The 27,348-nt window shown below is 37.4% G+C and overlaps 4 protein-coding genes across 8 annotated transcripts in view; 2 read left to right on the forward strand and 2 right to left on the reverse strand.

The window, feature by feature from the left end:
• LOC136239563 (ATP-dependent translocase ABCB1-like) overlaps positions 1 to 8,933 on the forward strand; it is a 20,205-nt gene extending 11,272 nt beyond the window's left edge. Inside the window, exons 6-26 of one of the 4 annotated variants that reach the window (XR_010693517.1) lie at positions 581 to 705; positions 1,529 to 1,645; positions 1,692 to 1,746; positions 1,804 to 1,917; positions 1,968 to 2,069; positions 2,115 to 2,240; positions 4,363 to 4,737; positions 4,783 to 4,944; positions 4,989 to 5,034; positions 5,080 to 5,201; positions 5,251 to 5,412; positions 5,493 to 5,669; positions 5,711 to 5,794; positions 6,752 to 6,955; positions 7,107 to 7,207; positions 7,408 to 7,563; positions 7,611 to 7,767; positions 7,813 to 8,010; positions 8,058 to 8,264; positions 8,320 to 8,752; positions 8,819 to 8,909. Coding sequence is in view for 3 of the 4 variants with exons in the window: in XM_066030310.1 (XP_065886382.1) it covers positions 581 to 705; positions 1,529 to 1,645; positions 1,692 to 1,746; positions 1,804 to 1,917; positions 1,968 to 2,069; positions 2,115 to 2,240; positions 4,363 to 4,737; positions 4,783 to 4,944; positions 4,989 to 5,034; positions 5,080 to 5,201; positions 5,251 to 5,412; positions 5,493 to 5,669; positions 5,711 to 5,794; positions 6,752 to 6,955; positions 7,107 to 7,207; positions 7,408 to 7,563; positions 7,611 to 7,767; positions 7,813 to 8,010; positions 8,058 to 8,264; positions 8,320 to 8,670 (3,141 nt within the window). In the remaining variant the exon portion in view is untranslated. Of the gene's footprint in view, positions 1 to 580; positions 706 to 867; positions 1,014 to 1,528; positions 1,646 to 1,691; positions 1,747 to 1,803; positions 1,918 to 1,967; positions 2,070 to 2,114; positions 2,241 to 4,362; positions 4,738 to 4,782; positions 4,945 to 4,988; positions 5,035 to 5,079; positions 5,202 to 5,250; positions 5,413 to 5,492; positions 5,670 to 5,710; positions 5,795 to 6,751; positions 6,956 to 7,106; positions 7,208 to 7,407; positions 7,564 to 7,610; positions 7,768 to 7,812; positions 8,011 to 8,057; positions 8,265 to 8,319 lie in introns of those variants that run through there. The other 3 variants (XM_066030310.1, XM_066030312.1, XM_066030311.1) reach the window with 3 other exon arrangements.
• A 5,844-nt stretch (positions 8,934 to 14,777) lies between these two features.
• On the reverse strand, positions 14,778 to 20,821 carry LOC136237808 (sentrin-specific protease 1-like). The gene is made up of 13 exons (XM_066028015.1): positions 20,717 to 20,821; positions 20,525 to 20,665; positions 20,306 to 20,470; positions 20,091 to 20,258; positions 19,729 to 19,842; positions 19,340 to 19,387; positions 19,204 to 19,290; positions 19,080 to 19,148; positions 17,713 to 17,850; positions 17,601 to 17,654; positions 17,491 to 17,538; positions 16,321 to 16,554; positions 14,778 to 14,831 (listed from the first exon to the last, which is right to left on the reverse strand). The coding sequence occupies exons 6-13, from the start codon at positions 19,379 to 19,381 to the stop codon at positions 14,778 to 14,780; spliced, it is 726 nt and encodes a 241-aa protein (XP_065884087.1). The 5' UTR covers positions 19,382 to 19,387; positions 19,729 to 19,842; positions 20,091 to 20,258; positions 20,306 to 20,470; positions 20,525 to 20,665; positions 20,717 to 20,821.
• LOC136237809 (uncharacterized) lies at positions 19,775 to 22,757 on the reverse strand. The gene is made up of 7 exons (XM_066028016.1): positions 21,939 to 22,757; positions 21,335 to 21,458; positions 21,141 to 21,289; positions 20,717 to 20,819; positions 20,525 to 20,665; positions 20,366 to 20,470; positions 19,775 to 19,842 (listed from the first exon to the last, which is right to left on the reverse strand). Exons 1-7 carry the CDS (start codon positions 22,743 to 22,745, stop codon positions 19,775 to 19,777), a joined length of 1,497 nt encoding a protein of 498 aa, XP_065884088.1. The 5' UTR covers positions 22,746 to 22,757.
• Positions 22,758 to 26,362: 3,605 nt separating this feature from the next.
• Positions 26,363 to 27,348, forward strand: part of LOC136239561 (ATP-dependent translocase ABCB1-like) — an 83,706-nt gene continuing 82,720 nt past the window's right edge. For both annotated transcript variants that reach the window (XM_066030308.1, XM_066030309.1), the window contains exons 1-2: positions 26,363 to 26,533; positions 26,607 to 26,679. In XM_066030308.1, the coding sequence (XP_065886380.1) occupies positions 26,454 to 26,533; positions 26,607 to 26,679 (153 nt within the window). In that variant the 5' untranslated portion in view covers positions 26,363 to 26,453. The remainder of the gene's footprint in view (positions 26,534 to 26,606; positions 26,680 to 27,348) is intronic.

Consider the following 27,348-nt stretch of genomic DNA (forward strand, 5'->3'; position numbering starts at 1 on the left):
GAAAAGCATGTAGCCGTACTACTACTACTATTGGGGTTATACTTCTTGCAACACAGAAGGAAAAGCATGTTGTTCTACAGTCCATATTAGGAATGGTAACAATGCATGAAACAGGTCTATTATTATGTAGCTAGATAACACAAAAGAAGCCATATCATTCTTTACACTTTTTGCTATCAAAGTGTTGCAAGAACTCACAATTTACATTTGTACAGTGGCAAGACAGGAACAAGTACACTCCTCTCTTAATCCTATACAAAATAGTAGAGGAGGACTCATACCCTTCCTCAACCAAAGAAATAATTTGTACACGATTGAAATGATATCAACATATCACAGGATCAATATTCTCTAATAGAAACAGTCATCACAAGCAATATGCAGATGATCCTCCAATGGTACAAAGGAGCTAGATATGGTTAATGTCGGGTTTATCTTACTGTAGGTTAATGTTGGGTTTATCACACTGTGGGTTAATGTCGGGTTTATCTTACTGTAGGTTAATGTTGGGTTTATCACACTGTAGGCTAATGTCGGGTTTATCTCACTGTAGGCTAATGTCTGGTTTGTCGTACTGTAGGTTAATGTCAGGTTTACACGCAATGAACAGACACAGTATGCTACAGCTGGAGCAGTAGCTGAAGAAGTGATTGGCTCAATCAAAACTGTGATAATATTTGGTGGACAAGAGAAAGAAGTTGAAAAGTAGATTAATTTATGTGTACAATGTTATGACCACTTTGATCTTATTTCAGTGACACTTTAGACCACATTATAATTAATTTCTCATCCCTGGTGGGATTACCGATTTTCCTTGCTACACAATCTGTGACTTCTAGTGGCTTCTTATAAATGGTGACTAGCTAAGAAAGTTACATTACAAGTCATGAGAGCCATCTAGTAAATTAAGATTAAAATTCACCCACACACCTGTATTGCTATTTCAGTATTGGTGGATGAGAAATAGATAATCAGGCTATCGGGCTTGATGCCTTCATGAACAGTGTTGGGGGGTAAGTAACATGTTACATAATAATTATTACTTTTGTGGTAACGAAGTAATATAACGAAATATGCTGTAAAATCAGGTAATATAACTCAAGTTACTTTACTTACAAATGTAACGCGTTACCTAAGTAATGAAATTAGATATTATTACTTAAGTAACAAAGTTACTAATCTCATTAGTAATCCACTGAGTAACACCTAGCCACTACAAAGTAACAAATGAAGCTTATTCACCAGCTTCTTGCTTATAACCAAAATTTACACATTGTCCAACAACGCAATCATGTCACGTGATAAAGTGGTAGTTTCATGCACACGTGGCAGCTTAAGGCTGTGGACACAAAGTAATATAATATGTAATATTTTTATAATATGTAATATTATTATAGTTACTTTATTATATGGGTAATATGTAACTGTAACTAAATAGTTTAGTTGTAAATAATATGTAATATGTATCGAGTTGCATTTAAAAAGTAACTGTCCCAACACTGCTCATGAACATTTTATCACATCTTAGGTACTGCCGACACTTGAAAGGTGCTCAGAGAAGTGGAGTATGGAAGGGGCTAATCTCAGGGGTGGGATATGGACTAAACTTCTTCCTACTATTTGCAACAGTTGGCCTCTCCTACTGGTCAGTGTTACTACTGGCTACTGATGATGACCTTATTCCTAACTAGGTTTTGTGGTTATCTCATTACTAATGCACAAGTAACATCAGGGGATGCTCTTATTGTAAGTAGACATGTGGAATTTTCTGATTACCTCACCATTACCTCACCACCATGGTAGGCACTATTTGCTGTAATAATGGGAGCACAGTACCTGGGTCAGGCAGCTCCTAATATTCAAGAGATTTCTGTTGCCCGGGGCTCAGCTAGAGCACTTTATGACATCATTGATAGGGTAACAACATCATAATTATGCCAACAAACCATTAAAGTGTTGTAACATAGCAACCACAAATAACTAACGTGGAATACATTCCCGAGGAATTTAACAGTGACATCATTATTAATGATGTCACATTTCATTATCCTTCTCGACCAGATGTGAAAGTGAGGTATGATCAGGTGTGCAGCCTCTAGCCCCACCCACTTTAGGTACTGGATGATTTTAGCATCAGTGTAAAGCCAGGGCAAACCCTAGCTCTAGTTGGATCGAGTGGGAGTGGCAAGAGTACAGTAGCACAACTGATACAACGTTTCTATGATTTGGATGAGGGTCAAGTAAGTATTGTCTGTGTGTGTACGTGTGTGTACGTGTATGCGTACGTGCATGCATGTGTGTCCACCCAGCTGTAACATCAATGGGTACCTGGTGTAAACTGGGAAAGCAAATGTCCAACTGTCCTTGTCTCGCTTAGTGGTGTTGGGGTCATTGTGGATAGGTTCCGCAACCTCTCTCCATGAGACCTGGACAGACCTCCTGCGGGTTGCTAGCCCTGCCCCAGGAGGATTTGCCTACACAAGGCTCAAGTGCCTGAGTGGTGCACAGGCATCCCAGTGCTGGTTCACTAGGTGGCAATAGCTATATATGTTTCGCATGGCTGCCAGAGGCTTTGCTTTTGCTTTGCTTTGCTTTGCTTGCTTGTGTGTGTGGTGTGTGTGTAGTGTGTGTGTGTGTGTGTGTGTGTGTGTGTGTGTGTGTGTGTGTGTGTGTGTGTGTGTGTGTGTGTGTGTGTGTGTGCCTGGGATGCAAATGCTAACTGTCACATGACAGGTGAAGAAACAGCAGTCAATTTTACTTTATGTATGTGTAGATCAGTACCCTAAATCCTGTCAATCAATTGTACATGGGAAAATCTGATCAATATTCTAATTTAAGGTCATGACTAGCAATTTATACATGCCCTGCATGTGTACCACTGTACAACATTCCACATGCTTGCATTAAAGTAGCTAACTGCTCCTGCTGTTTACACATATTCTGATGGAAACTATGTACCTTCCATCACCTCACAAGATTAGAAGTGATAACAAATTGAGATCATTAGTCTTTATCCATAATATGATAATTCATGTCATAGGGATTGGATATTGTGGTCACACGTCAGAAATATCTGATAAAAGTGCTAGTTTATATGACCGGAAAGTATCATGGCAGTTTGGCAAGTTAATGAAAAACTGTGTTTTTTACGCATTGTTTGAAAATCAGTTCCAATATCAGTTAGTTTGTGAAGGTGCTCTTACTGCATTCCACTGAACAAGAGTTTAGAACCAACTGTAAAGGACTTGTGTTTAGTTGTGTAGTCAAATAAGTATACCTGGCAGACAAGTGATAAACCCCTTGACACATTAGAGCTCCAGATCATGCTATAACATGTTCTATCAAACTGTCACACAAAATACACAACGCCATGGTATTAGGCATATAGTCACCAATAAGCTAATAATAAACACTGAACACATAAATAACAAGTAAAATACCCTTGATACAGAAGGCAGCTAAGTTTGTAGATTGCTTAAATAACATGGGCTGTTCTTCTACATAATGGAATGTTATCACAACTATTCTTCTGGCAGCGGATAAGCAGTGTTGGGACAGTTACTTTTAAATGTAACTCGTTTCATATTACATATTATTTACAATTGAACTATTTAGTTACAGTTACATATTACCCATAAACTATAATAATATTACATATTATATTACTTTGTGTCCATAGCCTTAAGCTGTCACGTGTGAAACTACCACTTTATCACGTGACATGATTGCGTCGTTGGACAATGTGCAAATCTTGGTTATAAGTAAGAAACTGGTGAATAAGCTTCATTCAGTAGGCTTCATTACTTCGTAGTGGCTAGGTGTTACTCAGTGGATTACTAATGAGATTAGTAACTTTGTTACTTAAAGTAATAATAGTACGTAATATTAGACTCGTTACAGTAACTTCATTACTTAGGTAACGTGTTACATTTGCAAGTAAAGTAACTTGAGTTATATTACCTGTTTTTACAGCATATTTCGTTATATTACTTCATTACCACAAAAGTAATAATTATTACATAATGCGTTTTATATGTAACACGTTACTCCCAACACTGCGGATAAGTATGTTGAGATATTCACTCAAACATATCTCTTGTGCTGTACAGTTGACAGGTTGTATTGTGTAGTCAATACAAACTAACTTTAGAAGACAGAATTACCAGTAGTCAGTTGCTGGCTGGAACAGTATCAGTTGGCAACAATACAAAACAGTTTTAGATTAAACAATTGAGTTGGCTGCTAGAGGCTTTGTGCATGTGACTCTGTGTGCGTGCGTGTGTGTCTGTATGTGTGTGTGTCTATGTGTGTGTGACTCTGTGTCTGTGTGTGTACCAGTAGCTGCCATTACATATCTGATAGATACTAGTAGGAGGAAATGACATTCGTAAAGTAAACCTCCATTGGTTGAGACAACATATTGGAGTGGTCAGCCAGGAGCCAGTGTTATTTGCTAGTACAATAGCAGAGAACATTCGTTATGGGAAGGAAGATGCTACTCAGGAAGAAATAGAGGAGGCAGCTAAGGCAGCTAATGCTCACTCGTTCATCACTGAACTACCTAATGGCTATGAGACATTAGTAGGGGAACGAGGTACTCAGTTATCAGGAGGACAGAAACAACGCGTTGCCATAGCTCGAGCTCTGATAAGAGATCCTAAGATATTACTATTGGATGAAGCCACTTCTGCTCTTGATACTGCAAGTGAGACCTTAGTGCAGGCAGCCCTAGATAAGGTGGGTGTGTCTGTCACATTGTGAGATCAGATGACATGACGACAGGCTAGGGAAGGACGGACTACAATAGTGATTGCTCATCGACTATCCACAGTACAAGGAGCAGATATTATTGCTGCTATAACTAATGGTAAAGTGGTAGAAGTTGGAACTCATTCTGAACTACTAGACAAGAAAGGAGTCTACTTTGATCTTGTAACAGCTCAGGTGATCTTCCAGGTTATTTTATTGTGATGTCATTTCCTCAACAGTCTTGTGGTGGTCAAGAGAAGGAAGATGATGAGATGACATCATCCAGTTGGTATTCCTTGTTGTTAACATTATTAACATGATCTTGTGTAGAAGTGAAGTCTTATGAGGAGGAAGAACCGTCTGATCACAAGACACCAGGTAGAGAATGGGATGATCACCATCATATTGCAGATAGAGACATTAACAATGATGATGATAATGATGATGATGAGGTTCTCATAGTAACCATTTACCACTAAATTGTGTTACAATAAACGTTAGTCAGCAGATGATACTGCTGGCTACTCCTTAATTGTAGTGTTGTGGAGGATCTTGCAACTAAACCTGCCAGAGTTACCATATATTATTCTAGCTCTGATATTTGCCATTATTGGAGGAATGGCATTTCCATCATATTCACTATTCTTTGGGGAGCTCCTTGAAGTGAGTTGTGAATTGGATGTAGTGTTGATGTGGTGTACATGTGATCTACATGTGATGCGGTGCTGATGTATGTTGTGTAGGATTATGTTGACCATGAAACTGCTGAGGAGAATTCCCGACAATGGGGAGGACTGTTTGCTGCACTTGGAATGGTTACTGGCATAGCTACTGTTCTGCGATCATTATTCTTCAGCCTCTCTGGTGAGGCCTTAACATCTCATTTGAGGAGACTTTCTTTTCAGCACATGCTGCATCAGGTAATCAAAATAACATTGCACATATCTTCATGCCTTATTAGGATATGACTTGGTTTGACAATCCTAAAAATTCAACTGGCAAGTTGACTGCTAGATTGTCTCATGATGCAGCTGAAGTCCAAGGAGTGAGTATCTACAACAATAATATAATGTGTGTGTGTGTGTGTGTGTGTGTGTGTGTGTGTGTGTGTGTGTGTGTGTGTGTGTGTGTGTGTGTGTGTGTGTGTGTGTGTGTGTGTACATGTAGCGTGTGTGTGTGTGTGGGTGGGTGGGTGCGTGCGTGCGTGCATGCGTGTAGTGTGTGCGTGTAGTGTTTGTGTGTGTGTGTGTGTGTGTGTGTAGTGTGTGTGTACGTGCGTGCTTGTAGTGTGTGTGCACGTAGTGTGTGTGTGTGTGCATGTAGTGTGTGTGTGTGCATGCGTGCGTGCGTATGTGTGCACATGTGTGTATAGTGTGTGCGTGTGTGCGTGTAGTGTGTGTGTGTGTGTGTGTGTGTGTGTGTGTGCATGTAGTGTGTGCGTGTGTGTGTAGTGTGTGTGTGTGTGTACATGTGTGCGTATGTGTGCGCATGCGTGTAGTGTGTGCATGCATGCGTGTAGTGTGTGTGTGCATGTAGTGTGTGTGTGTGTGTGCAGTACATTTGATCCCCCTATTTCATGTCATGGCTATACAACTGCTAGGGATAAAGTATGTCTATAGGTGAACAGATGGTATAGTATGGCTATAGGCTTGTTCAGTAGTTTATATTACCATGATCAACACATAGTGAAGCCACAAACCAAGTTTAAACAGCATCAATCAATAGTATAATAAGAAACCTCATTTAGTGGCCACACCTCTTTTATAAGATCACCTTGTTATTGTGGCCACCAAACAGGTCCTAGCATCATCATGAGGCCACCTCAGTATTAAGGCCACCCATAGGTGACCTTATTAATGAGCTGGTTACAAAGAGTACACTTTATAGACTATTTGACATAATGAGGTAATCATATTATAGTGGTAGCTGATAAGAGTGAAACACTTACATATTTCATTATCAAATCACACACGTATATATATTAAAAATGTTTTTCCTTTAGGCCCTGGGTATCAGACTGGGATCATTCATTGAGATAGTAGTGATAATAGTGGCCTCTCTTGTGATTGCCTTGGTGTACTCATGGACTATGACACTTGTCATCCTTGGTCTAGTCCCTCTCCTTGCTGTTACTCAGGGTGCTCAGGTTAAAGTGATAGCTGGAGCTACTGCAAGTGCAAAGAAGGGCTATGAAGAGTCTTCTAATGTAATTTGTCTTGTAACTGTATACCATGTTAACCTCTACAGGTCAAATAGTTATATATCAGTTATAGGCCCATAACTGCACATGTTATACATATACTGATCTATACCATGCAGATCCTAACCCTAAGATCTATACCATGTATATGATGTAGATTGCCTATGAAGCAATAGTTAACATCAGAACAGTGACATCTCTTACTCTCGAGAAGAAACTGGGAGATCTCTTTGAAGAGAAAATCAAAGAACCATTTAAGTGAGTTATAGGTTACTGTGGTGGTTATTGTGTAGAGGGTATAGCTAGCAACTTGAGGTTTGTACTGTGTCCATGTCAACAGTCAACTAAGACTAAACATACGACAATTACATGATACAACAGCTTAGCTTTTAGCTGCAAATAAGCTACAGCTGCTACTGGTATTACAAGATGTTTTTGTTATTATTATTCCATTGCAGGAGATCCATGTACAGTGCCATATTCTATGGCTTCATGACAGGGTTGGCCAGCTCAGTGCTATATTACTCATTTGCTATTATTTATCGATACGGAGCATACACTCTCACCGCAGACTCTGATCATCTGGCATACAGCACTTATAAGGAATTGAACACGTCAGTATAGTATAATATGAAAGACTGATGAAATTTTGAAATTGCAGGACAGTTATAGTGCTAATAATTGCTGGCTTTCAGTCTGGGCAGATTAGCATCCACTTACCCAACTACACTAAGGCCATAGTCTCAGCTAGAAGGATATTTAAACTATTAGACACTCCACCAATAATTGACAGTTACTTAGAGGATGGTCTACAGCCGGTATAGAACACTCACTTGTTATCACTGAATCATTATAATTCATAGGGAGCAGCAAAGGGAGAGTTGTCAATAGAGAAAGTTCATTTCACTTATCCAAACAGACCAACCATACCAGTGTTACAAGGTCTCACTGTTGAAGTACGAGTTGGCCAAACACTGGCCCTGGTTGGTCCAAGTGGTTGTGGTAAGAGTACAGTAATATCACTACTAGAGCGTCTCTATGACCCTGATGTTGGCACACTGGTGAGCTGGCTATTATACCATAGTAATATGTTACATGTGTTATACAGAGATTGGATGGAAACAACTTGAGGGCTCTAAATATTCAGTGGCTTCGTAGACAAATAGGACTAGTGTCACAAGAGCCAGTCTTGTTTAACACCACAATAGCTGACAACATTCGATATGGAGCAAACTATAAAGAAGTGACCGATGAAGAGATTGAAATGGCTGCCAAAAATGCAAATATTCACAACTTTATTACAAGTTTGCCGCAGGTGTGACTATATTACCTCTTGTATTAAGCATTGTACCCTTCACTATTGTATACAGGGCTACAGTACTACAGTTGGATCTCTAGGCAGTCAGTTATCAGGAGGACAGAAACAACGTGTGGCCATAGCTCGAGCTCTGATAAGAGATCCTAAGATATTACTATTGGATGAAGCCACTTCTGCTCTTGATACTGAAAGTGAGAAAGTTGTTCAACAGGCACTGGACACAGCTAGGTTAGGACGTACCAGTGTAGTTGTAGCTCATCGCCTCTCCACAATACAAAATGCCGACTGCATAGCTGTCATCAAAGATGGTGTAGTGATAGAGATTGGTAGTCATGGAGAATTGATGTCACTAAGAGGAGCTTACTACAAATTGAACAATGCCCAACAGTTAATTACAGAGTAATTCATAATAACAGATTCTATTGTATTGGTGCTATATCACTATTGTATTGGTGCTATATCACTATTGTATTGGTGCTATATCACTATTGTATTGGTGCTATATCACTATTGTATTGGTGTTATATCACTATTGTATTGGTGCTATATACATTTTGTCAACTCTCAATAGTAATATATCATGATGTAGCATGTATACTCTGATAAAACTACCATTGTACATACTTATGCTGTATAATTGTCATTAAGCTTGAACACTCACTGAATGCAGACAAGAACTAGAGCTATAACGATGTTTAAAATAATTAATTTCCTCACTATAACATCCATTACCTGCACCTGTTATATATGAGATTTATACAACCAATGATAAGAAGTGATTTTTATTCTTTCTCTCCACATTAAGATTTGGAATTATCTATCCCAGTTGGGTCTATGAGAACATACTTTGTTAAGGTCCTCGATTACCCATCAGTTTATATGTAAACTAGTTATCTGATAATTTTGAGTGGACCTACGTAGCTAATTACCTCATGATATGTATACCTTGATGACGATTATGTAAGTATCCCGACATTGTCTCAAAATTGTATTACACACACATATACAATAGATACTATAGTGCTGGAACAAAAAGCAATTTTTACTATTCAAATAGTTGTGAAAAAACGGCCGAATATTCGATTATTCTTTAAGCTTATACTTCTATTAAATAAATACTGAACCTTTTTGTTAGGGAGCAAGGTAAAGCCTAAGAGCTATTCTAAAATAGAATTTTTACATTACTTCATTCACAAGTTTCAAGGCTGGCTCTTCCATCTGGATACAGTGTACAAAGTGCTAACGTTTATTTGACTAGTGTGTTAATGATTAAATAGTGTCATGCTGACCGAATAGTAAAATAACCAAATAATCATTCCTTTCAGCACTAGCAGCAGCTACAGTACATTGTATTGTATAACCACACAGTACATTGTATTGTATAACCACACAGTACATATTAACACTGATTTCATCTACCACACAGTACATATTAACACTGATTTCATCTACCACACAGTACATATTAACACTGATTTCATCATAATAATTGTATTGTATAACCACACAGTACATATTAACACTGATTTCATCATAATAATAATAACTTAATAATAAATTTTTAATAATGTGAATGCATCAAGTAAAAATCATGAATTATTCACACCCAATATTTTTTCTCTTTATTTAATAATATCACTACACAAGGCATTAGCTACATATCACTACACAAGGCATTAGCTATACATATCACTACACAAAGCATTAGCTACATGGTATTAAGTTTTGATGCAATTTTAATGTAATAATTGATGGCATCGTGTAAACTTTTAACTGCGTACATATTTTTATTGAAATTCTTTTTCAACAAATGGCAACAATATTCATATGCTACAGTTTACAGACTTTAAATAAGGTTCAACAGATTTGCTACATCATTTACAGCAAGATGCCATCTAGTTTTTGCTGATAGGACCAACTGGCCATTCCAAAGGTATGGATATGTGAAAACAAATGAAGGACAAATTAACTTCAAGAACTTGTTCTCAGGATTTCTAAAACGTGTTTTATTCCTGAAATTTACTTGATGCGTTCACTTATACGTGTTCTAGGAATAGTGTCAGAAAAACAGTAACTGTCACAAAACATGATAAAACATATTACAACATGTGGCTGTATACAATAACAACAGCTAGCCTTCTGTTCATTGTCACTGTTTGGACATTATAGTTTGAGCCAGCACACCAGCTATACCTTAAGCCGAGCAATACACTAAAATTAAATTAGCGATCCTATAATTATATTGATGAATTTAACATATACAAAATCTGGTAATTTGTGAGGATGTAATCAATTAGCAAAAAACCAAAACTCTAAAATTGCTAAATTAAATGTACTGCTAAATTAAGGTATTTCAAATACAGAATTATTGGCAAGTATTCATCATGTGTAGCTGATATTCATATCTTTCCCCTTCCTCTTCTTTAAGGGATATACTGGTGTGTCATTTCATCATTATTACACTCATAATGTTTTACAAGCATTGTGAGACACTTAAACAAAGTGACATCATTTTTCAGTCAAAAATATTTCTAAATTTAATACTGAATAAGCTAAATTTACAAAATTTTTCTTTGGGGGAATCCCCCCAGACCCCCTAGATAGAGCATGCTCCACATGTTAAGTGTGGTTTGGGGGCATACCCTCAGACCCCCTAGATAGAGCATGCTCCACATGTTAAGTGTGGTTTGGGGGCATCCCCCCAGACCCCCTAGATAGAGCATGCTCCACATGTTAAGTGTGGTTTGGGGGCATCCCCCCAGACCCCCTAGATAGAGCATGCTCCACATGTTAAGTGTGGTTTGCATGCACACTATACTACTGTAGCTAGTTGTATCAAACAGTTGTCACTTTTCTTAGCAAACCAGCCATTACTCCTGTTAGCACCCCTCTTCTGAAATCCTAGATCTGCCCCTGAAAAGTTCATTATGAATGTTCTATTAGCAAACCATCTGTGACCAAATTTTTGAAATTAATCTACACACACTTGACTTTTCACCATGAATGAGTAGCATATTAAATTATACCAAGAGTTAGCTCTTGATTATACTGTGGCACTGATTTGCTTGGGCTGCTTTTCATGAAGAGTCGCTGCAGCTGACGCCTTGAAATGACACTGGTCAAGACTAGAGGAAACACTAGGTGTTTTGAGTAGCATGGGTGGTCTTTAGAGCTTTTCATTTAGGCTGGAGGCTTCGTTTGACCTTATCAGCCATTTTCTGTTGATATACCAATTGCCTATACCCTCCTCCACCCATGGTGATGTGCCTATGTTACAAATACTGTTGTGAAAAATCATTAGAATGTTGTACAAACAATGAAATCATGGTTATATGTTACTATATAGACTAAGGTGGTTAAACACTATGGCTGGCTGCCTTCAAGGTAAACTCGTAGCTTTTGGCCATCCTGCCAAGCTATCCTGGGGATTGAAATATTTAAATTCATGTATCTCACAATCTATCAATGTATACACATCAATGGTTTTCCTAAATTTGGTCACATACGTAATATAATATTATATCACTTCCCTATGTGTTCCTCTGTTCAGTCATAAAAGCAAAAATTCTAAGTCAGAGTATTGTTAGGATATATAGTATGTTCACATTGAGCTGAATCCTGAAAAACAGCTAAAAATTAAAAGTGGCCATGGCTCAACAGAGTTAACATTTCAGCCAACCAGATGATTATTGGTAACAGCAAAGGTGTCAACAACAGACACGTACGGTTTGGCTTCATTACAAGTTCGGGAAAGGGCTGTAATGGACACTGTACTTATATGGCTTCCCCATAGGAAATGTATTGTGAAAATTTTGATTGGCCGTAAATATTATGTCAAACATTTGAACAATAAGATTTTGAAATAATTTTAGCGGGTCAAGTAGTACTACAAATGAGCCAAATTTCAAGATCATGTGTAATTGTATCATCCATGAGTTATTAAATGTTTTTGAGGATTCAGCTCAATGTGAACATACTTTAGTCATGTACCGGGGGCTTAGATGGGAGTCACTAGATATAACTACAGTATACTCCTATAGGATTGGGTATGGAATAATGTGTGGAGCAATTTTAATGGCAAATTAATATTGAAACTAGTACCCTTATTACCAAGAGTATATAACCTGTAACAAAAAAAATGATGCTACAAGTATATGAAGCCTTTGACCTGAATCAAGTATGGCTATATATACTAGCATTATAGGCATTGAAGGGACAATGTGTTTGAGTGGCATACGATATTCCTGTGTGGTATGTGTTAGCTATGTAGGAGATAATAGTTTAGATTTACTTCATTGAATAACTAAATGTGTACGAACTATCATCTCCCACTAGAGATATGCCACACAGAAAGAAACATTCCCTTAAAAGGTTATATATGTACTATACCTAACTTGTACAAAGTTTGGATTAGAGAAAATGTAGTGAAACAAGGAATAGCTAAAAAGTAGTGAAACAAGAGGTTGTCTGTACCTGTAGATATACTTAGTGTGGCACCACCTGCCCCTTGGGGATCTAGTGAAGTACTAATACCACATCATCTCTAAATGATTTAAGTATCTATACATAACTGTTGGTTACATCAGATGATTGTCCTTTGAACAAAAGAATTGCATTGCCAAGGCAATTTGTGTGTCAACATCATTGACATTAATATAATCTCATAAATGCATACATGCACAGCTATTGCTAACTACTAATTTCCCAAATTTATAACCCATAACTGCAGTTGTGTAGGTTAAATCTACAAGAGGTAAGAATGTAATAAACTAAGGTTTGAACAATTATAGTAACAGAAGGGTTATGATCCCTAATAAGGTTATTATTAAACAGTGTTCACCTGGGTGTAGTTGGTAGACAATCACATGATATATAATGAATAATAGTAGAGCGGCTTAACCGAAATATTGTGTACTTTGTGCAGAAAGTATAAAACTTTGCACATAGTACCTACCTACCATGAAGTGTATTTTGAGATGTGGAGCCATCGCAGATTTGACCTTTGGTGTCCTCTACAGTTCATTTTATGTTCAAAAATAGTGACCTTTGTCTATATATCACCCATACAACATGCAATTTGTTCAAACTAGGTGCCAAATTGAAGATCTTTATCCAATAAACAAGTTGATACTTGTTGCAAGTTCATAGCATATTCCATTTCAAAGTTATGGTACTTTTTACCAGCAGCAAATTCATAAGTAAAGTCAACCGCCCACGTAATTACACCATTAATCTACATTGTTTGCCATTCAATTATTTATTTTTTAATCCAACCATGAGCACTGCAGGTTACATATACAACCAAAACATGGAGGAGAATTGAGGAGTGAGGCATATAGGGGTTATGTACAATACTCCTGTGAGATAAATCAACCAACGTCATAATTATTTGTCGTCAGATTAACTCAAATTTGAGGTTGTTTATGGCTATAATTGCTTCTGTATATGTGACTGGGCCTGCAAAAATAGGGCATGTGGATGTGGACACACAATGACACAGCAGAAGGAACTCACGTTCAGGATGAAAGGTATGGGATTGCATGTTACTTTTGCATGATAATGTACTCTATACCTTTCAAGTTATAAGAAAACGCTTTTTTTTCAACCATGGTTTTGGCTAGTGCCGGCCAGTAGTATGAACATCAGTTTGTAATCATTATCATAATAGAGCAGACAATGTGGGTATATGTAGGTTAACATTTTAACACCACTCAAACCAACACCATGCATGCACTACTGTCACTGGATGCACATGCATAGAACCTCCTTTGAAGATGCAATTAGTTCCATCGGTTTATTATATCTCAACCAGCCTAGGTCCAGCTACAGGCATAGGTTAATGTGAAAAGTCCAGTATCAGTATGTGGTTTAAGATGAAACAACAAAACCTAGAGTTCCACCTATGACTGTATATTTAATGTGTAGAGTGTCACAATATTTATGAGTTTACTTTGATTCACACTTGAGCTGGGATGCTCATGTTGCTAATGTTTGCAAGAAGATGAGCTATTATACTTGTATTTAATGAACTATCATCATCATCTGTTACCATTGCATATCCTTGAGATGATGGCAGAGATGCTCTTATTTTTCTCAGTTGTACGCTCTTCCTGTGTGGGGTCCATCACTTAAAGCTACTCGCTTACATGTCTGCATGCAATCAGGCAGTTAGAAATACTTATAGTCTACAGAAATTGAGCATGTTTCTGACAGTCGCCATCATCTTTGGTGGTTACCTTGGTGGAAACATTCGCATTGTTGATATATACGCAATACGAATATCAATGATTATTGTTGCATCTCTACTTCAGTCATTTGTTTCACATGGTCACATGAGTACAAAGATGCACATTAAGTTAATGCATGTCTTCTCATTAATATCAGTTCTAAATCTTTAAGTAATTCAGCTCTGGAAATAGAAACCTCTAGCCAAACCTGTAGCCGTCAAGTTGTGGCATCTTCTAAATCCATGTCTATAAACTTCATTTTAAGTTGTCACCTGTTTTTATTCTACTTTGCATCATGTGATATATCATGTGATACATCATGTGATATATCACTGTACTGTGATACAATTGAGATGTCATATACCCAAATACTGTATTATTGTTGTAATTCTAGCCTGAAGTACATTGGTATGTCAAGGAGTAAGGCATTACAAATAAATTTGTGTCCATTGACTCCATTCCTGACATTTTTTAGCATTTATACATGATGACCATAGCTGTGGTGTTGTTGGGGATGAACTTTGAAATGTATACTGACCAATTGATGTAATCATAATTATTCATTGTATTACTGCTAAAAAAAACTTGCATAGCAGGGAGTCAGAATCTTGATATTAAAGCTCCCTCCTCATATGTTACCTAGTACCTACCAATCATTGTATCCGCTAAGTGTGGCTACTGTTTTATAGTATTTGTATAGATTATGTATTGTGTGCCAATTGTATATGTATTATGTCAATACTGAATATGAGATGATAATAATTTAATTATTAATTTTATAGAGTTGGTCTAAAAAAGCTTATAGATGCTACAATGAATTTGGGAGTAAACCATTAGCTCAATGATTGTGGGAGATACCATGCAATACCTACCAGATTGAATTTGAAGACAGGATTGCTGCTAATAAGAAACAAACTTGGCCGGGTTTTAACATGATGTTATAGTGGACCGTATGGTGTATTACAGTAAGGCAGTTGACTTGACCACTGAATAATTTATAATTATGTTTGTCACTTGTGCATATGCATAATTGTATGTTTAAAGTTGAAAGAAATTCCTTGCCCAAGAATACACTGTAATTGTACGGTAGTGTCTAATCACTGGCCTGGACTGACATTTTTACACATTCAGGATGAGGTTACTGTACACTTGGATGTTACTTGCATTGGTAGAACATTTCAGTACTGAGTGGTACATTTTATACTTTTAGCTATATAATATAGCTACGTGGGTTCAGTTGTGTGTGTTCTATTCACTGTATGGCAGTGTAGTGACATTAGAGATATCCAAATGTTTCCTTCACTGTTGGACACTTGCAGAATGATTCTGTTATGTTTGATTATCTCCAACTTTCTATTATGTATTATATATCATAACTATGGGTCACAGGAGTCCGTACTAGGGTTGTAATAACAGGACATGTGAGCACATCAAATTTTTCTACTTTACAAACCTGCATAACTTTTTATGCCATTTTGCTATGGCAACACAAGTTTGAGTTTGAAAAAGGCTTGTTTAGAGAAAACTCTAGATCTTTACATTTTACTTGCAAAATAAGCAAAGATCAGTTCACCACTGTAATTGTACTGTAGTTTAAAGTTTCTAAGGGAGCCATATTTACAATTATGAAAATGACTTTCTACATTAACATTTACCTACACTGTATTTGGCTGCAATTTGTGTAAATTTTTACTCTTAAAAATCACATTCGAATGTCAGAAAGTTTCATCGTAATTTTACTCCTATAATTAATTATCCTACTCATCAAAGTTTCTTGAATCAAATGTTTGCATGTATTATACATTTGAACATAGAATGGAACATACATCAAGAGTCCATAATAAAAATAGTGATGGTCTCTTATCTTTTATTGTGAACTCTTGATACACAATACATGCATGTAGACAAATTGATGTTGAAACCATTAAGATGTTAAATGTAATATTTACTATTTCATACATTAAAAAGTGTTCACAAAATTGCCTTATACACTGTCTACATGAGTTGTAGAATTCCATAAGTGTCCATGTAATAAATTCTCGAACGTCATGGGTGTTACCCTGCAGTATACATACAGTATGAATATGACCACATGTGTTGAGGTAATAGATAACCAGAGACATAGAGAAAATTTCCTAAAGGCAATATACTGTATACAGGTTTGTTAAAGCATTCCACAGTGCACCCAGCCATAAACTTACAAAATCGGATCAGCTCTGTTATTGATGCTCAGTAATAGAAAGATTAAATTTGGAGCGTTACACACAATTAAATACCAATTTCAGTTGTTGTGTGTGGAGGGTTATTGGTCTAGCTACTACTTTGCAACCCCTGATTTCATTCACAAATTCAACTATCCTGAGTGTTGTGAGTGTTGCTAGCAATGTTGTTAGGCACATGTATGATCAATATTCATTACATTATTACTAACAGGAGAACTTGAAAGTGGTATATCTTTTTATGATATTCCATTGTACACGTACTAGATACAGTGCCATTTTTAGTGGAGCTTAAGTGCTCAGGTATGCAATATAGTGTCATCTATAGCTATGTACTGACTAGGAAATATTTTTGATCTAGTGCTAGCACTTGGTGGAATGATATTGCTTCAAATATGTCATTTCCTCCTGTAATGACTCATCCTGAACTTGTTAGTTTTGTTAAATCTGTGTATTTTAAGTAATCATGTTTGTTAGTATAATGTTGTGTACCTGGTTTTGCTGTACATTATGTGTTTTACCTCTGGTAAGGAAGAACGGCTCATGCCGACTACCACGGAGATAAATAAATAAATCAGAATCTCTGCAGGCCCACAACCATAGCATTTTATACAATAATTTAAGCTAAGTGATCTAAGCTAACTGACATAAAATTTATGCAGTGGTTTAAGAAAAGGAACACGAGAATGTGTGGGCCCCAGCTGAGGTTAAAATTGTTTGTATATTTTGGGAAGTTTGTTCCTGGGTGAACTATAGTTATCGCTCTAAAACTTTTACCTGATTAACTAAAAATTTCCTGGCTTTCGTCATTTCATGAATAGCATACTGAAAGGGTAAAGAAAGACATGAGTGGTAAGTAGTTATAACAGTACAGTGGATAAACTTACTATGCAGGTGAAAACACCACAGTCATATCCATTCTGTTGTTTTGGAACTACAGGCTAAAATCCACACAAATTATATTTAATGTTCTGTTGTTTTAAAATTCATCTTACGTACATCTAAAGTAGCTTCAACTTCTTTCCAATGTTGTACTGAGTGAGAGGATAGCCACTCTTTAATCTTGCTCACATGACCAATGTTGGACTGTCCCAATGAATCATAGATCAACATTTCATGGCTATAGATTCTTAACACCTATGCAGTTACAGTGCAGATGTTAAGTATGCTTGATGAAATTCTTGTATCATAACAATGATGCAAACTTGGATGTTACTAAAATGTGGAATGAGAAATTAGGAAACCGGAAATGGGAAACAAGGAAATGGGAAACAGAGTATTTCTCTATAGTGCATTTTCGTTGTATTGGTGGTATTGCTAGCAAGTGAGGCTGTTGGTGAAAGTGCAAGCTGGACATAAAGCCAAGTGCATGGTCAAAACTTTGTATTTGAATCCATTATTTGGCGTTCCATTCAGTGCAACTTTGAAGTTTGGCACTAATCAGATTATGATTCAACAAGGATTGTGACTTAAAGTGGCTACTATTGACACATAAGCATGACCACATAATATGATTATGTACATGTATTTTGTACATGTGTAATCAGTGTGGCCTTAGGTAGAGTGAAATCTCACTAGCACTCTGTTCCTTCAAAAAGAAAATATCAAATATGTGTTTCAAGAAAGCTGATCCCATTGTTAAGCATGTGGTGATTCCTGATGTGATGTCAAGACACTGTACTACCAGTATATATGCTCAGCTCTCTATGCTAACAGTACTATCATGACTGTATAGTGGACTAAACGTATTATGTTATTTTGTGATCATGATACAGTGTAAGAGATTGCTGACTTATTGTTCTACTACTTCACTGAACACTACATCTGAGACTATATTAAGCACATGGTAATGTCATGTGGATAGCTACAACATCATACGTACAATATACCAGTGTTAGTAGCAGTGACAGGAGAACTTGTGACACTGGGTAGAGTAATCACATTATAGTGTAATCATAGCAGGAAGTGCTGGCACAAATATGAGCTAATTTGAGGTGATATACAGACCCATGCTGGAAGAATGAGGCCGAGTTTGCACATTGAATACTGTGAACACTTGAATAGATGCTTTAAATCAGTCACTCTAGCTACTCTGTGAGCTACTCCTAGCAAGTCACACTGACTGTGGAACACCAAATAATGGATTCAAATTCCAAGTTTCAACTATGCACTTAGCTTTATGCCCAGCTTGCACCTTTACTGACAGCTTCTAACGCCCTCACTTGCTAGTAATACTGCCAATACGACAAAATAATGCACTAAAGAGAAATATTCCCTTTCCCATTTCCTTATTTCCCATTTCCAGTTTCCTTATTTCCCATTTCCAGTTTCCTAATTTCCCATTCCTCCTTTAGTGTGTAACTCACCATAAGTATCCAGTGATTGTCATTGACATTCATAGGTAATAGCCAAATGTCAAATTGTTCCATGTCAATCTACAGAAGATATTATACATGTCAGGTGTCTCTTAAGGCACCTTTGTGTACTTACATTTCTGTACCACCTCCTGGCCAAATCTGCATTGTGGTTAATACTACTCGGTAAAAAAGTTGACACAGTAAAGGTCTTTACTTTTTCCTATGTTCAATTAGTTATCACTTGATCATTCCATCTCATAATGACTTACCATTTCCTCTACTATATTTGATGCTACTTTCAGAAATGCCATAATTACCTGAGAAGTAAGCAATTGTAGATGTAAAACAATATAATTTATTGTAGATGTGAATTTTGGAATGTGCATAAATATGTGTACATGATTGACACAAGTCCGAGACAAAGCAAGGATTTGTTAATATCAAAAATATTCTGTGATACATCACAGATAAAAGACTTGTGGGTACTTTGATCTATAAACTTACATTTTATTATATATGTTATTGTTGCACATTTTATTTGATCTGTGCATTATGTGTATATTTTAAACACATATTTGTTGGATCATATTATGGTATTTCATAGCTTTGGTGCATGGGATACAAATTATATTACTATACACATGCATTATGTATATACCTTGTCAGTTAGCCAATTGCCAGGAAACAGTGAATTTATGTCACTGTCAGATAAGATGGATACACCCCATGTGCCAAGCTGCAACTTGCTTGCTTTTCTCCAAAGATTGTAGACCTAGAAAAATATGTTACAGTGACATCCCTGTTAACAAACTCCCCGAATTAAGGACACAATAGAAGAAACCTCCATAATAAGGGCAAAAATTTTGGTCCCAGCAGGTCTTGTTTAAACTTTTTTTACGTCTGAAAGAGGAAAACCACTATATTACAGCAAAAAGTGGCCAAAAATTTTGGGTCCCAAAATGTCTGTAATAGAGAGGTTCCACTGTATATGAATATGGATACATTGCATGTTAAACCCACTTTCTGTTTTAGGTGTGGTTGAAGTTTCCACCAATCATGACACTGTAAGTCAACCCATTTATCGTCATTAGAAGCATTAACTATAGCTGCGTGATTTTCTGCAGCTACTAGCTGTGTTATTTACAATAGCTTCCGTAGTGGTATCAACTGCAGTCTCCATAGCCGTGTCTGAATGATAATGTGTAGGCAATTTTCATCCTGAATATTTTACTTACCACATTTCTGAATGCTATCTTGCAAACACTTCCTTTGTTTGCAGCATTGTTTTTTCTTACCTGGCCCTCCATACTTCACTTTGTCCATACAATTAGTGCATTCCATACAATCTTTTGTTTGGCAACCACTACATTCTCCACATCTACGTGATCTCTTTTTGCCAACTGTAACATACATTTACGAGATATACAGATGACAATTATTAGGTATGTGTATACCCCCAACTTTAGTAGAGCTTGATGGCAAAACTCTTGCCGAATTGGCTTCTACGCCTGACACAATTGAACTGTCAAAGTTTAGCATATTGGAACTACTAGCTTCTGCCATTGCTTTGCTGGTTGTATGGTTTGTAGCAGTCACTAAGCAATAATACAAATATATAGATATGCAATGACACTGATTGTTCTAACCAGCAGATGTATTTGCTGTTGCACTGCCATTACCACTCATGTTTGCTGAGGTAAGTCTTGATACCATCACTCCATTAGTAAAAGTAGTGGAGGTGCCTGTACGCTGTAAAGTACAATGAAGATACATGTATACATATAATACACACATGAATTAAGTATTAGTTGTGTGTACAGCAAGTGGGGAGGAAAGTTTAACAAGGGTAGATAGGCTCAGTGGTGAAATACACTAAACAGTTCATCCTATTCATAAATTTCCATTGAGTTTTGCTGCACACACATATTATTGGTGTGGCAATACTTTGGGTGATTTGAGATCACAAGCCTATAGCTAATACGTACATCCATTCAGTCATTGTTATTTTATTTCACTTTGGAAGCTAATTGTTACAACTGCTTACAATTTCATTATGTATTAAGCAAACACAGTATTAATCTTCAGTATTTTCATTGTTTTCTTTCTCTTTTTAACAGACTTTGGCAATGAAGAAATCTTCCAGGTTGGGAATTTTAGCTTCCTATATTTCCGCTTGATCAGTTGTAACCTTTGCTTTGTTACAGGTCGTATTAGTATCCCTGTTTGTGGAGTTAGTTTTGAATAGAAGGTGTGAAATAATTTACTCAGTTGTTCACTGAATTCCTTCGATAAAGATTCATCGTTTGGAAAATTGAATGTTAGGTTTTCCAAATTTTTGAGTGTTATCCTTGCCTTGACCATTTCTTGCTCAGTAGTTGGTTTTGAAACCTGCAAAGTAACAGGTATATATATATATTGTTTCATTTATTTGTATACACATCACACAGACACACATACACATCACACAGACACACATACACATCGCACAGACACACATACACATCACACAGACACACAGACACATCACACAGACACACAGACACATCACACAGACACACAGACACATCACACAGACACACAGACACATCACACAGACACACAGACACATCACACAGACACAGACACACACATCACACAGACACAGACACACACATCACACAGACACACACACACATCACACAGACACACACACACATCACACAGACACAGACACACATCACACAGACACACACACACATCACACACACACACATACACATCACACAGACACACTGCATGTTGTATTCAACTGCATACAGTGTGATCAGCTGCAAAATATGACATACTTATAACTACACGTACAATGCATGATTATACACCCCTCCTTACCCTTTTGGTGGGCAGTGGATCCTTTAAACCATCAGAAGTCATCACCACACTTTCATTTGAAACAACATTACCACCATCACTACTGCTGGCATCACTACTGCTGAGTGCAGGAAGATCAGAAGAATCATTTAATGGATCTGGAGCATCATTGCTATCAAGAACTCCCTGTTTGTCCAGATATTCGTGAATTGCAGAGTTGTCAGTTGATAAATAGGCACTATTTTTATACTCAAGGGGCAATGCATCCCAATCCCACTGTGGTATCCAACAAAATATCGCGAAGAAATGTTTACAAGGTAGATGCCACCGTTTCCAGTCTTTACATGCCAATGTGCTGGCGTCTCTACTGCCGAAGTTCACTGTGTGCTTCTTCGTATCTTTCATCACATGGAATTCACCATGTACCCCAGTGTACCCTATTGCATCAGAAGGGTATCTGTTACTCTTGGTTTTGCGAATCAAACAGTGCTTTACAACAGATGGAAGCCTTCCATGTAAGTACTCAGGTACTGTTGATGATGGCAAACGATAACAATCAAGTTGTTTAAAATTTTGGAAAATGTAGTTCTGATACATATCTGGTAGGAACTGGTCAACTATTATCCTCACTATGCCTGTAAGGGTAAGTGAAGCCTTATAAGGCAAGTAGGAATATTTCAGTGCACGGTTAAGTGCCTCAGTTCCATTGTTTGTTTCTACAGCTGCATGATAGCTGCTGTCATGAAATGCTCTTGCCCATCTCTGTAACAAAATAGAAAAAATATCATCTACATTATTATACCTACAGACATAACCATACTCATGCATGTACACACTGACATAAGCGCAATTTCAGCATACCTGTGGAATACAAAGCCAAGTTGAAGTAAGCCAACCCTGAACATTGTCATGTTTCTTCCATACTGAGGAATCTTTCAAACATTTCCCCGCACTCTTATACTTTTCATCAGTCTTCATCATATTCACTTCATCTCCACCTTCAGCCCAAGCACAATCTCTCAGCAATTCCAACAACTTTTCTCCTTCCTCCTTTGTGAGACCATTCTTATGGGCTCTCACCCACCTTACCCAGGCCTGTTCTCTGTGAAAATCACAGATATACACAATTACACCTGGAAATGCTTGCTCCAATGCAGATATTTCTGCCTCTGAATAATCACAGAGAAAAAAGGGTGGATTCCAACCTTGTAAAATGGTCAGAGCTTCCAATATTTGTTGGGCATTTTCATCCTGTACTACAAACTCTGTTACTACACAGTATCCCACATTTGTGCGGACACAAACAAAAAACAGTGGTTTGTTGTCTTGTACGTAGCATCAATCAATGAGATAGTGTTCCCATACTTTACACATAACTTCTGTTGCCAATCTTCTTGATGCATCCAAGAAGCCTTTGAGAAAACTGTTCTTCAACTTCAGCAGAATCAGAGCTCTTTATAAATGGACGGAAGTATTGCTTCCTAGTAGACAGTGATTGCTCCACATTAACTTTTTTCTGTAAGTTTTCTTGATCAAATTTTGACAGTTCAATAGCTCTCATGGCACAATGTATATGGTTTCTGATGTCATCTTTAGTTGGATTAAATGTTCGGTCCATGACATCTGGTAAAGAATGTTTCAATTCAATTGAAATTCTACTCTTCAATAGTTTCTGAACTGTGTCAACATCAGTTGTCCCTCCTCTCACAATTTCCTCAACAAATTTTGAAACAAGAGGATCAACTCTTTGTGACATTCCCCTAGCTCTTCCAGTGTGGCGTACACCATTATGAGCTGCATTGATGGGAAGTGATACATAGTACCTTGTCTCTGTATTAACAGATGACCCATTCTTGAGGGATTGTAGGATTTCCTGGTTCTTAGTGCTTTTAAGATTTCTTAGCCGGCTAACTTTGAGATTAGTGCTGTCTCTGGTAATCTGGGTAAAGACGGTACTCCTTGATAATGATCTGTGCTTTGCATCCTGATTTTCTAGTTGACTTTGTACATACCCATTTACTTGTTCTTTCACGAGGTCGAAAGTAATGCTCGCCATGTTGACAATCCATTTTACGGACAGCAACTAACTGAAATGGAATCTCATCAAACTGCACTTCAAAGGTACCAACAGTCTGCTTCTAAAAAATCTTTCTACCATCTGGCTGTAATAGTCCAGCGCCTAAGCCAAATATTCATTCACTTTTTGATAAAAGCACCAATTTTTTTACAGAGTATATGGAGCGTGCACTAAGTATTTTAAGAAGGGGAGGCATGTAAAGAGTCCTCAGGAACACCCCTTTTTGCACCCTGACAAGAAAACTATTTGTTACTATTAAAAATCAATCATGTTTCTATCAAGTTAACTGCTGGGCCTAGTATCATAGTAGTACAAAGCATACAGCTGGAACATAATAGCCTATTAGTAATCTATAAAAAAACAAATAGTTTTCTCACCTAGGCAGTAAACAAAATCACTAAAATTTCCATTTGCAGGGATTCTGTTAAAGTTTTGGACCTTCAATACTGACAATTGTGTAGTACTGTGTACAAGGATCATTCTGATGTGTATCGTTTCTTTATTGAAAGGGTATAACAAAAGTTATTTAATGCTAAAGTTTTAATAGGTCACAGGTGAATATCTCAACAGAAAACCATGAACTACAGCAGTTCAATTATCAAGCACAGAGCTTGAACAAAAGGTCCCTCATCCTTATACTGGACACCATATGAAAGGTAATTAAATTTCTAGTTTAATGAAGGCAGTTGCAAGTTGTTTCAACATCTTGTTCTCAAGTTACAGCGCTTTCAATTCAGTGCAATATAGCATAAGCAAGAAAGCACAAGGATGTGTCATAAGGTATTTCTTAGTGCTGTGATAATGCTCAAAATAAGCATAAAAGAGTTGGGTTCCAATGAAGTGATATTTTGAGCACTAAGAAGTACCTTATGACACATCCTTGTGCTCTTCTTGCTTCTGCTATATTACACTGAATTGAAAGCACTGTAACTTGAGAACAAGATGTTGAAACAACTCGCAACTGCCTTCATTAAACTAGAAATTTAATTACCTTTCATATGGTGCCCAGTATAAGGATGAGGGACCTTGTTCAAGCTCTGTGCTTGATAATTGAACTGCTGTAGTTCATGGTTTTCTGTTGAGATATTCGCCTGTGACCTATTAAAACTTTAGCATTAAATAACTTTTGTTATACACCCCTTTAATAAAGAAACGATACACATCAGGATGATCCTTGTACACAGTACTACACAATTGTCAGCATTGAAGGTTCAAAACTTTAACAGAATCCCTGCAAATGGAAATTTTAGTGATTTTGTTTACTGCCTAGGTGAGAAAACTATTTGTTTTTTTATAGATTACTAATAGGCTATTATGTTCCAGCTGTATGCTTTGTACTACTATGATACTAGGCCCAGCAGTTAACTTGATAGAAACATGATTGATTTTTAATAGTAACAAATAGTTTTCTTGTCAGGGTGCAAAAAGGGGTGTTCCTGAGGACTTTTTACGTGCCTCCCCTTCTTAAAACACTTAATGCACGCTCCATATACTCTGTAAAAAAAAATTGGTGCTTTTATCAAAAAGTGAACGATTATGTCAATTTTAAGGGCTTATGGACTGCACTATAAATCATATTATAAATTAAATTTCACTCATAACATTAGCAGAAATGCGGTGACTACTCTATTAGGGAGTTTTGTCGTAATTCAACTTGCATCTCCAGTATAGTTGTAGATCTAACTTCAGTATTCAGTGGATCCTTGAGTGGTGGTTCATTATGGTATGTCTGCTTAATTAAATCCTTAGAAATGCTAAGCGTGTTCATATGGCTTTCGGCGACATTCGTGGTCATGTGTGGTAAATACCTATCGCCGAAGATTTTCTTAACGTGATTCATACCACCAATGAATTTATTACCACTTATGGTGCATTGTGTAGTCTTCTAATGGATCGTGGTATAGTAAGCTACTGTAGCATTTTTGCGTGAGCGCTGGCTACCCCTTGAACACTTGTCTCTGACTTTTTCCCGGCCACAGTAAGTTCACATCTGAGGAAGGAAGTCAAAAAGGTATTTAGAAAGCTTAAATTAAAATCAGAGCCAGAAAATTACCTTATATTTCAGCATTAAAAGTTGGCTTTATGCTACAAGTAAATGGTCCTCCTTGTCGTGGAATTTGTATCTTAGTTGCAATGTTAATGGCTTCCAAAATGTAGCCGGCTTTATGGCTTCATAAACCCTTTCTGTAGCTACATAGCTTATATATTTCAATAGCTATGTGGCTCAGTACTTGCAAATGTTCCAACCTACCGACCATACAAGATCGTAGTTTAGGGTCGCCTGTCCCTTCGAAGAAGCGGAGGGGTGGGCACCGCCCGCCCCTTCGCAAAAAAGTAAGGCTGTTTTTTGCGAACCTTCGGGCGGCTAAACTGTTTTGAGGATCATGTGACATTGTAAACACAATTAGTAGCGCCTAAAACGCTACCACCTCGACACACTCAGACACTGGATTGGAGCAATGGAGAATCTCGGAACAACAGCGAATGGAACCAGTGGTAATGCTACAGACGGAACTAGCACTAACATCGAGATTGACGAGTATGTTAGCGTTGCTCGCAGCGTTGTCTGTTTATAATTAGCTTGTACAGTAGCTATTGTTCCTATTTTACAGCGGGGGCAAACCGAGTGCAGATGTGTCAAAAGAAAAGGAACAAACAGCTAGAGTAGTTGGTCCGCTAGAGTTGGTGAGTTAGTATAGCCACTGGCGGCATAGCTGCTGCCTCAGGGTATCTATGCTGGCGGCTGTGGTTAATTAACTGATTGATTGAATGATTAATTGATTACAATTCACTTTAATTATTGTCTCACTGCCCCCACCCCTTCCCTCAAGCATAGGTGGGGCTTTACAAGGGCAATTGACACGATACTGTTGTCCCACCCTACAACTATACTCATCTTGATTTATGAAGAAGTTTGCTATGTCGGGCATTATTGTGCAAACACTAAATTTCACAAACTAACCTCCAGAGCTACTTCCATATTGTTTCATTGAAACACTAATATAATGAGAGTTCATGGGCAGTGGCGTAGCCAAACCCGGGCAAGCCAGGACATTGCCCGGGCATCAGACTTCTTTGCCCCACCATCAGCTCCTAGAGTAATTATAAAGACGTGGGCTGGATAGCTCGAGGTTTTGCTAAAGTTACTTAACTAGTCACTGTATTAAGTATAGCACAACTTATACAACACTCACCGTGCCATTTTCGCCGATGGTTTCCTTCTTTTTGGCTAAACAGAGATGGGGTTATCCAAGGGATTTTCCCTATGAGTAACTTGATTGTGCACAAATAGAGGAGGCAATAAATAGAAGCAAGATCACGTGATTACAAAAAACCGTGCAGCATTGTGGCAAG

The sequence above is a fragment of the Dysidea avara genome, chromosome 11 (assembly GCF_963678975.1).
Source record: "Dysidea avara chromosome 11, odDysAvar1.4, whole genome shotgun sequence".
Classification (NCBI taxonomy): Eukaryota; Metazoa; Porifera; class Demospongiae; order Dictyoceratida; family Dysideidae; genus Dysidea; species Dysidea avara.